The sequence below is a fragment of the Bombyx mandarina genome, chromosome 19 (assembly GCF_030267445.1).
Source record: "Bombyx mandarina strain Sakado chromosome 19, ASM3026744v2".
Taxonomy (NCBI): Eukaryota; Metazoa; Arthropoda; class Insecta; order Lepidoptera; family Bombycidae; genus Bombyx; species Bombyx mandarina.
Genome location: NC_143225.1, coordinates 2790528 through 2804950, shown reverse-complemented (window position 1 = coordinate 2804950; position 14423 = coordinate 2790528). Strand labels below are relative to the sequence as shown.

Below are 14423 nucleotides of genomic sequence, written 5' to 3'. Positions count from 1 at the left end.
TATTCTGTGTGAGACCTTAGAACTTATATCTCAAGGTGTGTGGCGCATTTACGTTGTAGATGTCTATGGGCTCCAGTAACCACTTAACATCAGGTGGGCTGTGAGCTTGTCCACACACATAAGCAATAAAAAAAAAATCTATTCTTAATTTCCTATTTGAGTGAATTTCCTATAAAAGAGTTTGTATTTTGTGTGTGTGTATCAAATACACGGTAGTGTGTTTGGTAGGATGTTTTTATTTTTATTTAACGTACAATTTATGGCTAATTAAAAAAAAATTGCATTCTGCACTCTTTCTCTATATTCTCTATAAGTGTGGAAAATTTCATATTCCTTCGTCCGCGCAATTTTCGTAAAAAGGGGTACATTTTTTTTTCCACGTTTTATTGAATAGATAACTAATACTATCTCAGAGTGACTAGAAAATTTCAGGTTGTTGTGAGCTACACCGTCAACAATAAATATTTACTAACCACGTCTCCTTTTTACGAGTTTTGTCAACAATTAAATTTCGTCTATATTTTAAAGTCAGTAATAGTCGTCTAGCGTCTGTCTTTATGAAGCTCTAACGAGGGGCACTCATTGGTGATTGCTCCGGACACTCCCGGCAAACGCCACCATTCCGTTTATTACCCTCGCCACTACTATTAAGTGCTCCAACTTTTTACGTTTTATTTTTGTACAGTTAAAAGCTCAATCACAATTATTTTTCATTCATATGGAATTGATTTTGAAATAGGACATTTCATAATTGTTAATAACACAAAAGAAACTTATAAGCTTACGCCTGAGATAATTGAATTGTCTTTAAAATTATTATTAAACTAACAAACCACTTGCCACAACATTTCTCGTTCAGTAATATACGGTTCTTTATGAATCAGTTCCAGTTCGTGTCTAACAATGTTTTTTCATAACTTCATCTCATTATTTCATAAATGATTCATTTCATAAATTCTTACATTTCATAAATGTGCACTGTCTATCTTTGCCGATCATTCTTAGTGATGAAACTGTATTTTGAATAAGTCGAACGATTTGTGGCGTTTATGAACGCACATTTTTATGATGCGTAAGCCAGAACGCACGAGATGTGGGAAAAATAATATAGTCTGTGACTCAGAACCTTTTTACCGCCAAATATTTAAAACGTAAAAATAATTTATAATGTGTTAATTAACTAATATAATGTAATTACTTAGAATTGCTTATGCCGCTACATCAATAAAATTTATATTGTTCCAACTGTGGTGTTAATTACATAAAACACGACGATACGAAATAAAGAAGGGACTCTATATGCACTCCCTCAGATTTAAAAGTGCCCGTAAGGAAATAATTAGATAAAAATGTTTTCTGTCTTATGTACTGTCATTCCACAATTAACCATCATCATTAACCTTTTTCATTTAAATGTGTAACAATAAATAATAATGAGTTTTAGTTATCAAAAGTAGATTTAATAAATTTGAAATAGATCCTAACAAAATGTTTACGGTTTTTCATTTTAAAAAAACTATCGCATGGAGGAATCTTTGAAGCAGCAAGAATGTCCACATCTAGGGCACGGCTTCTTAGTACCGTTTCCTATAGACCTTCTGGGATTACGTTGGATGCTCTTCTTTTCAACTCTTCTTTTAACATCAACAGCAGTTTTTGAAGTGAAACCTTTAGCTAATAATAAATTCTTCAGCAGGATTTTAGCTATGCTTTTAGATTTCCTTGGGAAACTGGGACGGGCGTGCCTGACGAATTCCAGAAATCTTCCACGGCTTCGTTGCTTAGAACTTTGGGGCTTAGCTTCGTTACGAAAATTTGCATGTGTCGTCTCAATTTGGCTACCCGTTTTCGAGATTACGTTAGCTAAAGGTATTATTTCATTGCGAATTGCCGGTTCCGCAACTCCTCCCAAACTTTCGGTAGGAGATTCATCCAAATCTGCAGTCACCATTTCTCCTACGCGACCTTCATCATCATTAGCCAAGTTTTTATTGGGAGCTTTTTTTGTTAGCTCTGTATCGTTTTTCTCAAATTCCATTGTAAATTGTATTAGAAATTAGATAAAAACTCTTAATGTAAAACGTATAATTCAATAATGACAGTTGATGTATTTCTGACTGATATATTTGAGAATTTTTACTGAATAAAAACTTTTTGAAGAACATTTATGTACTTAAATATGCTCATACTATTATTCAAACTTGGATAATTCCATTACTCATGCTTCGTATCGCAAAAGAAAGAAGAGGATCTTGTAACGGTTGAGCTTCCCATAGACATAGCCCACTGAGATTCTCGTTGGATCTTCTCAGTGGGTCGCGTTTCCGATCCGGTGGTAGATTCTCGAAGCACTGCGCTTGCTAGGGCTAGTGTTAGCAAATTCTCTCAGGTTGAGCCCGTAAGCACACCTACTCGTTAGGGCGTAGCTAGAATAGCATCTTAGGCTACCAGCGAATAGGTAGGGAATAAAAGGCTGGACATCATATTGGCAATAAAACAGACGTATCATTAAAAAATATATTCATTTAAACTTAACAACTAACATAAGCACATCCGTACGTCACGTTCTGCGCGAACGAGGGTATTTACAGATTAATTGCATTAATTATAAAAAATGTTAATCGACACGTCCGTTCGTCTGTGGCTACTCGTTTGTGAAATAATCTTGGTCGATTTCGAAATGGTTCCTTGTTGAAATCTCCGAAGCTATGCTCGCCGGAATCTTATCTGGAAGAAGAATATACGTAATTGGGTAAATCGGCCTTTCCCAAAGTGGGCGATAATGCCCCCTTGTGGGCGCTGTAGGCCTAAAGAGGGGAGATAAGAAACCCAGAAAAAAGGGAGCGTTGTGTAGAGGCTTGGGAGGCGATTTATAATTTCATCTAAGACAGCGGTCGGGGAACCGGGGTAAATATCCCCAAATGGGGTAAAATGAAACTTTTATGAGTAAAAAGTATATAAAGAATCGTGATTTCAAACTCGATGAAACGAAATGAAATTTTTATCACTGGTGGTAGGACCTCTTGTGATTCCGCACGGGTAGGTACCACCACCCCGCCTATTTTCTTCCGTGAAGCAGTAATGCGTTTCGGTTTGAAGGGTGGGGTAGCCGTTGTAACTATACTGAGACCTTAGAACTTATATCTCAAGGTGGGTGGCGCATTTACATTGTAGAAGTCTATGGGCTCCAGTAACCACTTAACACCAGGTGGGCTGTGAGCTCGTCCACCCATCTAAGCAATAAAAAAATAAAAAAAAACGTAACGAAAAAAATGTTTTTTTTTTTTTTCAAAATTATCATGGTGGCTATAATATAAAAACTGATAAAAAGAAGCGATTTCGTTTTTTTTTGTTCTTCGCCATGGGGTAATATCAACTTACACAATAATATTTTGCGGTTATAATTAAAAAAGTTCTCCGACCGCTGATCTAGGAAGACTCTTAGACACCGACTGAGCTCTCGCTACAGTGGTTTCCTAAGTAGGTGAAAACATAGGGATGTTAAAAATAATTTATTCTGAAAATGGGCAGTAGACAAAATAAGTTTGGGAGCCCTGGGGTAAATTATGGCTGGTAATGTCTCAATCCAAAGAAAAGTGAGCTCAGAAAACACAATATGAGATAGTTCGGATTTTTTGGTGGTATCGCGAGGAGGGAGGTGGTGTGAACTGTTTTATTTTGATAATTGAATGTCCATGAGGTATTAACTATTTAGCATCATAGATGCCAAAATTAATAACCATTTTCATGAATTCTTCAATGTCGACCTTAAGCTCACGATATGTTCGACCGGAACTTTTTTACAATAAAATATTTTTTTCTTACACTATTTTTAATTAAAATTTATTTTCTGTTGGATTTTCTATAAAAGCGTATTTTGTTAGTTTTTTTTTAAATTATTATTTATTTTTAATTAAACTTCAATTAAGTTTAATCCATTCGAATAGCTGAAGAAGTTTTTTTATTTTTTGTTATGATATTTTTTTTTAAATTTTAAACTCTTTTAAATGGCTCTCCTGTAAAATTACAAAAAGATCGCTCAAAACCACATATCCTTTCATTCTTCGATATATACACGTCTGCTGAGTCCGCTAATGCTATAAACCGTAATGCAAACGAAACATCTGAAACAATGCTTACCATTACATTTGTAGAGTAGATTAGACCATATGATCATTTCCTGGGAGAAGCAGAACACTCCGAGCCTCCCCCCCTTCAGGGTGAAGTCGTAAGTGTTCCCAGAGTCCGCGACCAGGCGGTTGTTCTCGTACATCTTCAGTCTGATGAGACCGATCTTGGGGCGGTGGAGGAGCTTCCAGCGGTACGCCGTCTGCTCGCGCCAGCCCACGTTGCGAGGGTCTTTCCAGAGCAAAGTCACCTGATCAACGGTAATAAGCCCATAAATATGAAACTAATAAAACTGACTAAAAGTAAACAAATTTACTGGCGGTAGGACGTCTTGTGAGTCCGCGCCGATAGGTACTTATATCTCAAGATCTTGGCTCCAGTGACCACTTAATACTAGATGGGCTGTACAAAAAAATTAAAAACTTCAAACTGAAACGCATTACTGCTTCACGGCTGAAATAGGCAGAGTGGTGGTACCTACCCGTGCGAACTCACAAGAGGTCCTACCACCAGTAATTACACAAATTATAATTTTGCGGGTTTCATTTTTATTACACGATGTTATTACTTCACCGTGGAAGTCAGTCGTGAACATTTGTCAAGTACGTATTTCATTAGAATCATTGGTACCCGCCTGCGGGATTCGAACACCGGTGCATCGCTCAACACGAATGCACCGGACGTCATAACCTTTAGGCCACGACGAATTCAAAAAATCCATTCCTATACAAAGTCCGTGGACAGACAGTTTGAGGCTAGATAATCGAAGCCTCAATTGGTTTGGACCAAAGCGACAGACATATAACTGTTAGCCAAATGAAATTGCTCTATGGGCACATACCATACGAGCTCACACGGAGAGACCCAAGGAGTTCCCAAGAAATCACCACCTGAAGTTATTACCTGATCCGGGGTAGAGTTAGTATTCCAGAGAGCGTTCCTGAGTATCTTCCCCGGGCCAGTCTTCGAGTTGACCAGCTTGAGCTGTATGCCGTTCTCGGCGACCGCTCTGAACGGAGTCTTCTGCCAATAAGTCTGTTTATCCTTCTTCCACATGACCACATAAAACCTCTTGTTGCTTTGGTATCTGCGATCGTATAACATTACCATTGTTAGGACTTGGAAAAGGATAATTGAGGAGTCGAAACTTGAGGAAACCTCTAAGGCTACTTGTAAACTTGCAGGAATACCATCCTGCCATATCTGTAGCAAGGCAGTCCTGTATTGTGATCCGATGGGGGGGACAGCCGTCTTACAACAACAATGAGAGACTTCGATGTAGAGCAAATAGAAGGAAACCTTATATACCGATCATAATAACAATTACAGAAGTTCAACTGGACCTAAAGGGATAACAAGATTACTGGTGGTAGGACCTTGTGAGTCCGCGCGGGTAGGTACCACCACCCTGCCTATTTCTGCCGTGAAGCAGTAATGCGTTTCGGTTTGAATTGTGGGGCAGCCGTTGTAACTATACTGAGACCTTAGAACTTATATCTCAAGGTAGGTGGCCCATTTAAGTTGTAGATGTCTATGGGCCCAGAAACCACTTAACACCAGGTGGGCTGTGAGCTCGTCCACCCATCTAAGCAATAAAAAAATCCGAGCCAATTATATAGTCGGTAGTGACGTCATACGGACCCAAAAATGAATCCAACATAATCGTCGTCTATCTTTGTGTTGACGAAGATGGTTCCCTCGTAGTCGACTCCGCCGAAGCTGTCGAAGCCGACTGCCAGACCAGGGTCCGAGTTCAGGGTCTGCAGGATCTCAGCTCCGTTGTCCGTCACCCTCCAGTTGGGCTCCTGTTGCGACTCGCCTTCAGGGTCCAATCGGACCGTGGTGAACTGTCTGCAACGCATCAACGTTCCTCATTATCGTTACACAAATACAAAATTGTTTAGAAAACATCTAGAATCTTCTTTTTAGATTATAATCCACCCAGTGAGGGTAGGTATCTGCTGCCATTACCACTTGCTGTCTTGGACTATGGTCCTTCAATTCTTACGCATGAGCCAGCTCAAATCACTTGACCATCTCATTTGTCTGTATTAAGTAAACGAATTGAGTGACTTTTAATTATGTTCTTTTATTCACATTAAGCCATGAGAAACCGTTCAAGGTTCTATTTAACACATATTCAAGACAGATGACTAATGTCAGAAATATCTTTGCTTACCTGAAGTCCGTTCGAAATATCTGCGAATTGTTCGGGCAGTTGTCCAGCTCGTTGATGACCCGGTCGCCGTCATTGTCATTGTCACAGGCGTCTCCAATGCCGTCATCTAGAAAAACACGAATCGACTCCAAATCAATCTTAATTCTCAACAGTGTTCATGGAGCTTTGCGCGAATTCAAAATTGTACTAATTAAATTTAAGTGCGCGCTCTTAACTGGTAGACGAGCTACCGAAGTGAATGTAGACCAATGATGTCCGCCACTCTCATAGAGATATAAGTCTTAATCAAACGGTTGCCCTACTCTACCAACCACACGACTACGATGACCATGTCTGCTGCGAATGATCACCGCCTTCTAAGCTCTGTTAAGTAAGACCTTACAGCTCAAGGTCAAGTAAGTCATCGTCAGCGCCAACTTCGTCATCATGTACGTCACCTTAATCATTTCTTCCTGGATATTTTGGAATATTTGTGTGGTGATTTAGTACGATGAGTATTACTTAGTTTTATAGTGTAAGTTGATGTACATGAGAACATGTGCGTATTGTGTTGCTTTTGTTTTTTGTGTAAACTTAAATTTCTAAATTTCTCTGTTCACTTTCTACTTATATGTGATTTTGATGGTGGAAACATGTTTGGTTATTGTTTTAGCTTTTTTTTAAATATTATATGTTTGTATTGTACTGTTGGTTTCCCAAATAAATAAATAAAATACTAAGGTACTCCTAAAAAGGTACTAAATTAAAGGAAAACATTTCCATACTATCAGAGTCCTTTTGATCCCTGTTGGGCACGATCTGGCAGTTGTCGTCAAGATCTGGTATCCCGTCTCCGTCGTCGTCGTCGTCACAGACGTCGCCCTTGTCGTCGCGGTCCACGTCCTGCTGGTCGCTGTTCGGTATCAGCGGGCAGTTGTCTAGGCCATCTTGTATCCCGTCTCTGAAAACGACGAGGCCTTTAGCACGATAACTGGTACGACCGCAACAACGGCTGTGGATAATGAAGCAGCTCCTCCAAACGGGGATAAGGGGAATGGTAATGTGAGAGCTTTAAAAGATAATTCGGAGGATGAAGGTTCGATTGTGTTCTACAGTCTAGAACAGGGGCTCCCAAACTCATTTTGTCTACTGCTCACTTTGAGAATAAATTATTATTTAGCGACCCCATTTTTTCAAATACTTAAAAACCACTATAGCGAGAGCTCAGCCGGTGTCTAAGATTCCTCTTAGATGAAATTACAAATCGCCTCCCAAGCCTCTACGCAACGCCCCCATTTTTTTTCGGGTCTCTTACCGCCCCTCTTTAGGCCTGCAGCGCCCTCAAAGGGGCGTTATCACTCACTTTGGGAAAGGCTGGTCTAGAGTGTAAGGAATTCAGTAATACAGAAGCCGAATTGAAAAGCGACGATAATGACGCAATACTGAAAAGCCATCCTAAGCAAAAATTACAATGAAACTTAATGTGGTTTATTGAGTGTATGTTAATAACCGGGAACTGGAAACAGATTACGCAAGGTAATCCGACCCCACACTAGGACTCCCATTATTATTATTAAGACCATCGTCAGATATCATAGTGGCGAATAGGGTGATCGAGTTAAGATAAATATTGAGTATACAAAACACGTTCGCTGTCTTAGAATAATTTAGAAATCACAAATCAGACGTTAGCTAACGAAAGCGAATGATAGTTCTTAGGACGGAGGCACCGCTCTAAAAAGGTGGGTTGCTAAGTGAAATGGCGTCTATATGCGCCTCCATCAGCTAGGCTCTGTCGTAGCACGAAGTTAGCCGAGTTCCGACGACATTACGATCTGTCACTTCTCGGGAATCGTGCTGCGCTTCGTTTTGCTACCAAACTAATGACCGTCTCCGACTTAAAGATACTACACAACCAGACAAAGAGCAAACAGATCTGTTCATCACAAGAATGTTTGCCCGATGTGGGAATCGAACCCACGACCCTCGGCGCGACAGTCAGCGGCCGCTAACTACTGCACCATCTAGTCAGTCAGTATAATATTAGACGGTAAAGATTACGGAATGTTATTTGGAGTACTGTCAATAAGCGCGTCTTTGGTTAAAGCACAGTTTTATCGTCGCAGCCCTTAAAAATGGTATAACGAAAATCTTAACATACACACTTGCGGTTCGATTGTGGAATGCTCTCCCGGATGCAGTGAGAAGTGCTCCAACTTTAAACTGTTTTAAAAGAATGGAAAGTTTCTTTGGGCACATAATGCGATCCTCATTGCACAGCCTGGAGAAACTCACAATTCTCGGACAGATGGAGGGGAAGCGCGCTAGAGGAAGAGCGCCAGCTAGATGGGTGGACCAACTCAAGGAGGTGACTGGAGGCCAGATACAGGGATCGGTACATATGGCGCAGAACCGGACCGAGTGGAGAAGATTGACATACAGTCACGATCCTCAGCATTGAGGGAACGACCAGAAAGAAGAAGAAAAGAATGGTGAAGGAACACTACTTATCTGCTTAGTGCTGTTTGTTTGCATCATTATCATTTATCATTTCCATACTGTTGATTTCTTATGTGTATGTAAGTATATTAGTATGTAAGTATGTATATTGTTATATATTATAATATATGTAAACGGTATAATTCTGTTTATTTTATGTATATTTTTATATTTTCCAGAATTTCTGTAAATTAAACGCTTTTAGCGATAAGACCGCCTATTGTACGAATGTATCTGCTGATTTGACTGTTCTTTGAATGTAAATTGTGTTTTGGTGTGCAATAAGTGTATTCTCTATCTCTCTCTCTCTCTAAGACTTGATAATTTTCCTCTAGTCATACGACTTTCATCTTTATAACTCACTGGTCACGGTCTATATCGCTGTCGCACGCGTCGCCGACGTTGTCCTTGTCCGTGTCCTCTTGGTTCGTGTTGCGGACGCGGGGACAGTTGTCGCAGACGTCGCCGACGCCGTCCGAGTCCATGTCGTCTTGCTGCGGGTTGTACTTCCTGGGGCAGTTGTCCACTTGGTTCGGTATGCCTGGGACATAGGTATTACAAAGATGGATCATTAGACACGTGCTGGTTTTTGGCAGTAGGCCCCTAAAAATATGCTTGGGCCCAGGGTCTGCTCCAAACACCTACAGACCTTCAAGTCCCAGACACCTCACGTGACCCCTAAGCGTGGATAGCTCATAGAAGGCTCGATCCCCTGTCCCAAAAAATGGGAGCTATGCTTAGGGGGGGATTATCTTCTACTTAAGATAGATGCAGCAAAATAAATGTTCTATAGCTTTAAAAAGGATCCTAATCACTCTATGGTTACCAGATTTATTTAAGAATCAATCATTGCAGCGTCTTTATAAAGACGACCGACTCCCCAGCACTTTCGTCCAGGCGTCCGATCTCCTCCGAGGTCAAACCCCAGGCGGAGTAAGGAGTTACCGCGGCAGGGATAATCATGACGGCTCTGATGACTTTTTTTAATATACTGAGATTTTTTTTAAATGAATCATTACATTCATTATAACGGTAGGCGGCGGCTTGGCTCTGCCCCTGGCATTGACTGAAGTCCATGGGCGACGGTAACCACTCACCATCAGGTGCCACAACCATAATATGCTCGTCCACCTAAAATGGCAATAAAAAAAACTCGCCGACCTTATTATTAAAAGTACTACGTTAAGTACAACGGTGATTGTCGAAGAAGTAAAGTTACCGTCATCGTCCATGTCCGAATCACAGACGTCTCCCGTTCCGTCTCCGTCGGTGTCCTCCTGGCGAGGGTTGTAGTGCCGGGGACAGTTGTCACAGGCGTTTCCTCTCTCGTCCGATTTGTTCTCGTCGTCGTCCAACTGGTCCGGGTTGGGGGTCAATGGGCAGTTGTCCTGGTCACAGTGGTATATCAGTACCGGTGGTCGTATTGTAATTAGGTGCTTATGTCAGTGATACCACATTAGAACATCTCGAAGTGTGTAGTTTGTTGTTGTCTATGGATTTTTTTTTTTTTTTTTTTTCCACAGGAGAAAATCGCCGGATCCCCACCCGCACGGCAGGTGGGGTATGTGGGAGTCGAACCTCACTAAAAACTCCTGCCGCTCACAGCCGGCGCCCTACCCCGGACCGGGTGGGAACCCAGTCGGAGTTATTGAGACGGCGGGACAGGGTTTACGCAGAGCACATTACATCCATCCCGCCGTCCCCCAGACGCCGGACCGGCGGCCGCCAGCAACATGACCGCCGGTTCCCTCGGTCGACGGGCCAAGAGCCCGATTGATAGCGCCGCGCTACACCTTCCCCCGGAGCGGTCGGGGGAACGCGACCTACCACGCCGCCCCACGCCTAAGCTCCTCCCCGCACAAAACGGGTGGAGCCCGAAGCTCTTAGGGGGCCGGGTTACGGACGAGACCCCGGTCCCGACCCCCTGCTCGGCGGCGGCGGGTTTCTGCGTAGTGAGGAGAGCTTTGCCTCATTCGCCCCGCCGCCTCCTTCTGCGAGATGGTGCACTCGCAGAAGTCGAGCATAGCCTTCCAGGACTCGTCACCGCCAAGCATCGACGCCACGACGCCAGGCAGCGACAAGTCCGGTCCTATCTTTGCGACCAGGACACGGCGCTGCACCTCCCAAGCGGGGCAGACAGCGAGCGTATGCTCCGCCGTGTCCAGGTCGTGTCCACAATGGTGGCACCTCGTCGTCGTTGTCTATGGATGGGACTTTTTGGGGGCAACGCGAGGAATGAAGTTGTGCGATTTGTTTTATTTTGTCTATTTAGTGTTTCTTCAGGTTTATGTGTAATAACGGTGATTTATTAACTGTTTAATAATATCAGTAAATGACCACCATTTTGCTGAGATTATATTTCATCCCATATCATTTCAACTCATTTCATTAAATTTCATCCCAGTTGGTTAATGTCTCAATTTAATCATCTTCATTTCATTTCACTCCATGTTATCATTTTTCATACAAATAAGAATATAAATAAAAATAAGACATAACTTAAAGGTCTTAGTTACATATTAATAACACTGTGTAAACAAAAAATGTAACGCATTAGTTGCAATAAGGCATTGAAGTGGAATGTAAGAATGCTTGCATGGTATATAGCTTGGAATGATTTTTGGACCTTTAGTACAGTCATCAAATTTATTGGCTACTAGATCATGGAGACAGCCAAAAGTCGATCCGTAAATTTAACATTATAGGCAAAAGGTTAGGCTACTTGAAATAAAGGCAAACTATTGGTGGTCCAATATCAAGGTTCACTTACAGGAAAATTGGGAATCCCGTCTCCGTCTGCATCAGAATCGCACGAGTCCCCGATACCGTCACCGTCCACGTCCTCTTGTCCGGAGTTGGAGACGTCGGGGCAGTTGTCCTTCTTGCAGTGAGGCTCATTACAAGGCAGCTGCTCGTCCGGATGTCCGTCTAGATCTCGGTCCAGTCCGCACACTGTACCGTTGCCAGTCCAACCGGTCTACGAGTTAAGAGGGAGCTAATTGCAGTCACATTTCATGGATTAGTTTAGTGGCGTATAGTTGGCCATGACTGCAACTTCCCATGCACATTTAACGCTCTAAAACTGCCCTATTGGAGAAATTGGAAAGACAGTGGTAACTCCATGACAACAAGATTTGATTGGTAACCTCTTGAAGACCTGAACGGATAAGTTGTACAATCCTGCCTATTTCTGCAAGGAAGCAGTAATGCGTTCCGGTTTGAAGATGGAGCAGTTGGGTCGTAAGCTCGCTAGCTAATTTCAGCTATTAATAAGTTTTGGCAGTAGTTATCATACAACACAAGACATTTGACAGATGCCTAAATCTTGCCTACGACATTTTCAAAATAAGTTTGCATATATACAAGTTCTGAACAACAACATTCGGACATACCCGATCCTCTAGACCGAATGGTAAACAGTCAACGTCGCCCAAAACACGACATTACGGATCCTCCCCATCCATTAGCGATGCTTTTAGGTACCACAAGCACCGATCACCGTCCTTGTCGAACCTGTCGCTTGCGACGAAGGGCTCGACGAGCGAATTGACCACACAGCCCACTGAGTTTCTGGCCGGATCTTTTCAGTGGGTTGCGTTTCCGATCCGGTGGTAGATTCTGCGAAGCACTGCTCTTGCTAGGGCCAGTGTTACCACCTACACGCTAGGGCGAAGCTGAAATAGCCTCTCAAGGCTATCAGCATAGGTAGGAAAAAAAAAACATTCGGACCATCGGTCTACCGAGCAATTACACCCGCTAGATGGAAGATCTTCCCTTCGTCGTTATATATCTATGTTATTATACCTCCTTCGGTATACCTACACAAAGTAATTAAGTACCGGTACTTACATTGCAAACGCACTTTTGTCCGAAACCACAGACGGCGTTGAATCGCCTGCAGTAGCTGGGGTCGCATCGCTTCACCAGCGAGTCGGGGTCGAAGCACGGCCTCGTCGTGTTCACGTAGTAGTGGCCGCCGCAGGGCACGCAGATGTATGAGCCCTGGAGCGAGGAGACAGGATTCGAGGGATGTTGCTTCATATATTTTGATAAAAGTGCGGATCTAGGTCTAAAACTCCTAGTCCATATTGTCATGTCCCTTGCGATGCAACTTGAAAGGACCTAAATTCTTCTGTCATGGTAAATTGATTAGCTCCCCTCCAAGGAATTTCTCCGGCATTGTAACAATAACAGGTGGTGTGATCAAGAGCTGCAGCAACAAATCGTGACTTGGCTGTATCCCTAGCACTATTAATGTCCATGAGCAACTGTGTAATTACTATGATTCTTTCACTGGAGATGAAAAACCACTTCATCTATACAAACCATGCCCGCTAAGCACAAAAACGGTTTTTTTATTGCCCTATAAGCAAACGAGTATACGGCCCACCTGAAGATGAGTGGTTACCTTCGCTCATAGACGTCAACAATACCAAGGGCAGAATCAAGCCATTGCCAACCGGCTTAGTAACTATCGTCGAATTGTACAATATTTTGCTATTCCCATTGGAGTATACATGCGAAGAGCTTACGTGGGCCTGGTTCGCCTGTTAATCGCCTGTTCATTACTGGTGGTAGGACCTCTTGTGAGTCCGCACGGGTAGGTACCACCACCCCGCCTATTTCTGCCGTGAAGCAGTAATGCGTTTCGGTTTGAAGGGTGGGGTAGCCGTTGTGACAATATTGAGAACTTAGAACTATATCTCAAGGTGTGTGGCGTATTTACGTTATAGATGTCTATGGGCTCCAGTAACCACTTAACACCAGGTGGGCTGTGAGCCCGTCCACACATCTAAGCAATAAAAAAAAATAAAAAAAAACTTTGGTCAGAACCCTGTAATTCCTGGTCGAAACTCACCGGGGTATTGACGCAAAGCCGTCCTCTTGGACAGTTGGCTCGTCCGTCAGCGCACTCGTCCACATCCACACAATGTTCCCTTCGTCTCTCATTGCCAGTGCCCCGCCAGCCCTGGCTACCTGTGTACCCTGGAGGACACGGCCCACAGGTGAAGCCGCCTTCTTCGTTACGACACGAGACCAGATCATCACAGGGCCGAATCAAATCGCACTCGTCCATATCCACGCATGTGTACCCTTGAATTAAGCCCATCATTAAATATTTACCTCACAGTTCAAGAAACAGCTGGTTGTGGTACCTAATCTAGTCAAGCAAATTTTGTACTTTTGATTTTAAGTATACAATATAATTCCTTCATGGCGGAAATCATTCAATATGTCTTAAGTACGTATTTCATTAAAAACCTTCGTTGGGATTGAATAGTTACTGGCATTATCGCAACACCTGACATAGAAGGCTTCTTCGGAGCCGTAGGAGAGCTATTAAGAACCATATGTTTTGCTAGTGATCAATATAAAAAGGTTTATGTGCGTAATAAGTCCTCACCATTCCACTGGTAGCCGCTGGGACATCCCTCACACTCGTAATAAGGGCTGGTGCTTTTGGGCATACAGCGTCGCTCTCTACCGCAGGGCTTCTGAGCGTCACACACGTGCTGGCACTGCCGACCATCTCCCACGTATCCAGTAGGACAGGACCCGCATTTAGGACCATATTGGGTCTCCTCGCAGCTCACACCTAAAATACAGGAAGCATTTTTGGTCACCCAGAGGTCCTTTG

At 42.8% G+C, this 14423-nt stretch overlaps 2 protein-coding genes across 3 annotated transcripts in view; both read right to left on the bottom strand.

The window, feature by feature from the left end:
• Positions 1 to 1516: 1516 nt before the first annotated feature.
• LOC114239264 (uncharacterized) lies at positions 1517 to 2236 on the bottom strand. Its single transcript, XM_028169383.2, has one exon. It carries the CDS (start codon positions 2036 to 2038, stop codon positions 1517 to 1519), a length of 522 nt encoding a protein of 173 aa, XP_028025184.2. The 5' UTR covers positions 2039 to 2236.
• A 267-nt stretch (positions 2237 to 2503) lies between these two features.
• Positions 2504 to 14423, bottom strand: part of Tsp (Thrombospondin) — a 37842-nt gene continuing 25922 nt past the window's right edge. For both annotated transcript variants that reach the window (XM_028169642.2, XM_028169643.2), the window contains exons 10-21: positions 14190 to 14381; positions 13644 to 13879; positions 12635 to 12787; positions 11556 to 11762; positions 10005 to 10173; positions 9149 to 9326; positions 7072 to 7247; positions 6308 to 6413; positions 5770 to 5979; positions 5032 to 5215; positions 4141 to 4378; positions 2504 to 2727 (exon numbers count right to left, since the gene is read on the bottom strand). In XM_028169642.2, the coding sequence (XP_028025443.2) occupies positions 2645 to 2727; positions 4141 to 4378; positions 5032 to 5215; positions 5770 to 5979; positions 6308 to 6413; positions 7072 to 7247; positions 9149 to 9326; positions 10005 to 10173; positions 11556 to 11762; positions 12635 to 12787; positions 13644 to 13879; positions 14190 to 14381 (2132 nt within the window). In that variant the 3' untranslated portion in view covers positions 2504 to 2644. The remainder of the gene's footprint in view (positions 2728 to 4140; positions 4379 to 5031; positions 5216 to 5769; positions 5980 to 6307; positions 6414 to 7071; positions 7248 to 9148; positions 9327 to 10004; positions 10174 to 11555; positions 11763 to 12634; positions 12788 to 13643; positions 13880 to 14189; positions 14382 to 14423) is intronic.

Excerpts from the sequence above, each read along its gene's own strand:
- LOC114239264 (XM_028169383.2), bottom strand. The coding sequence starts at position 2,038 with ATGGAATTTGAGAAAAACGATACAGAGCTAACAAAAAAAGCTCCCAAT.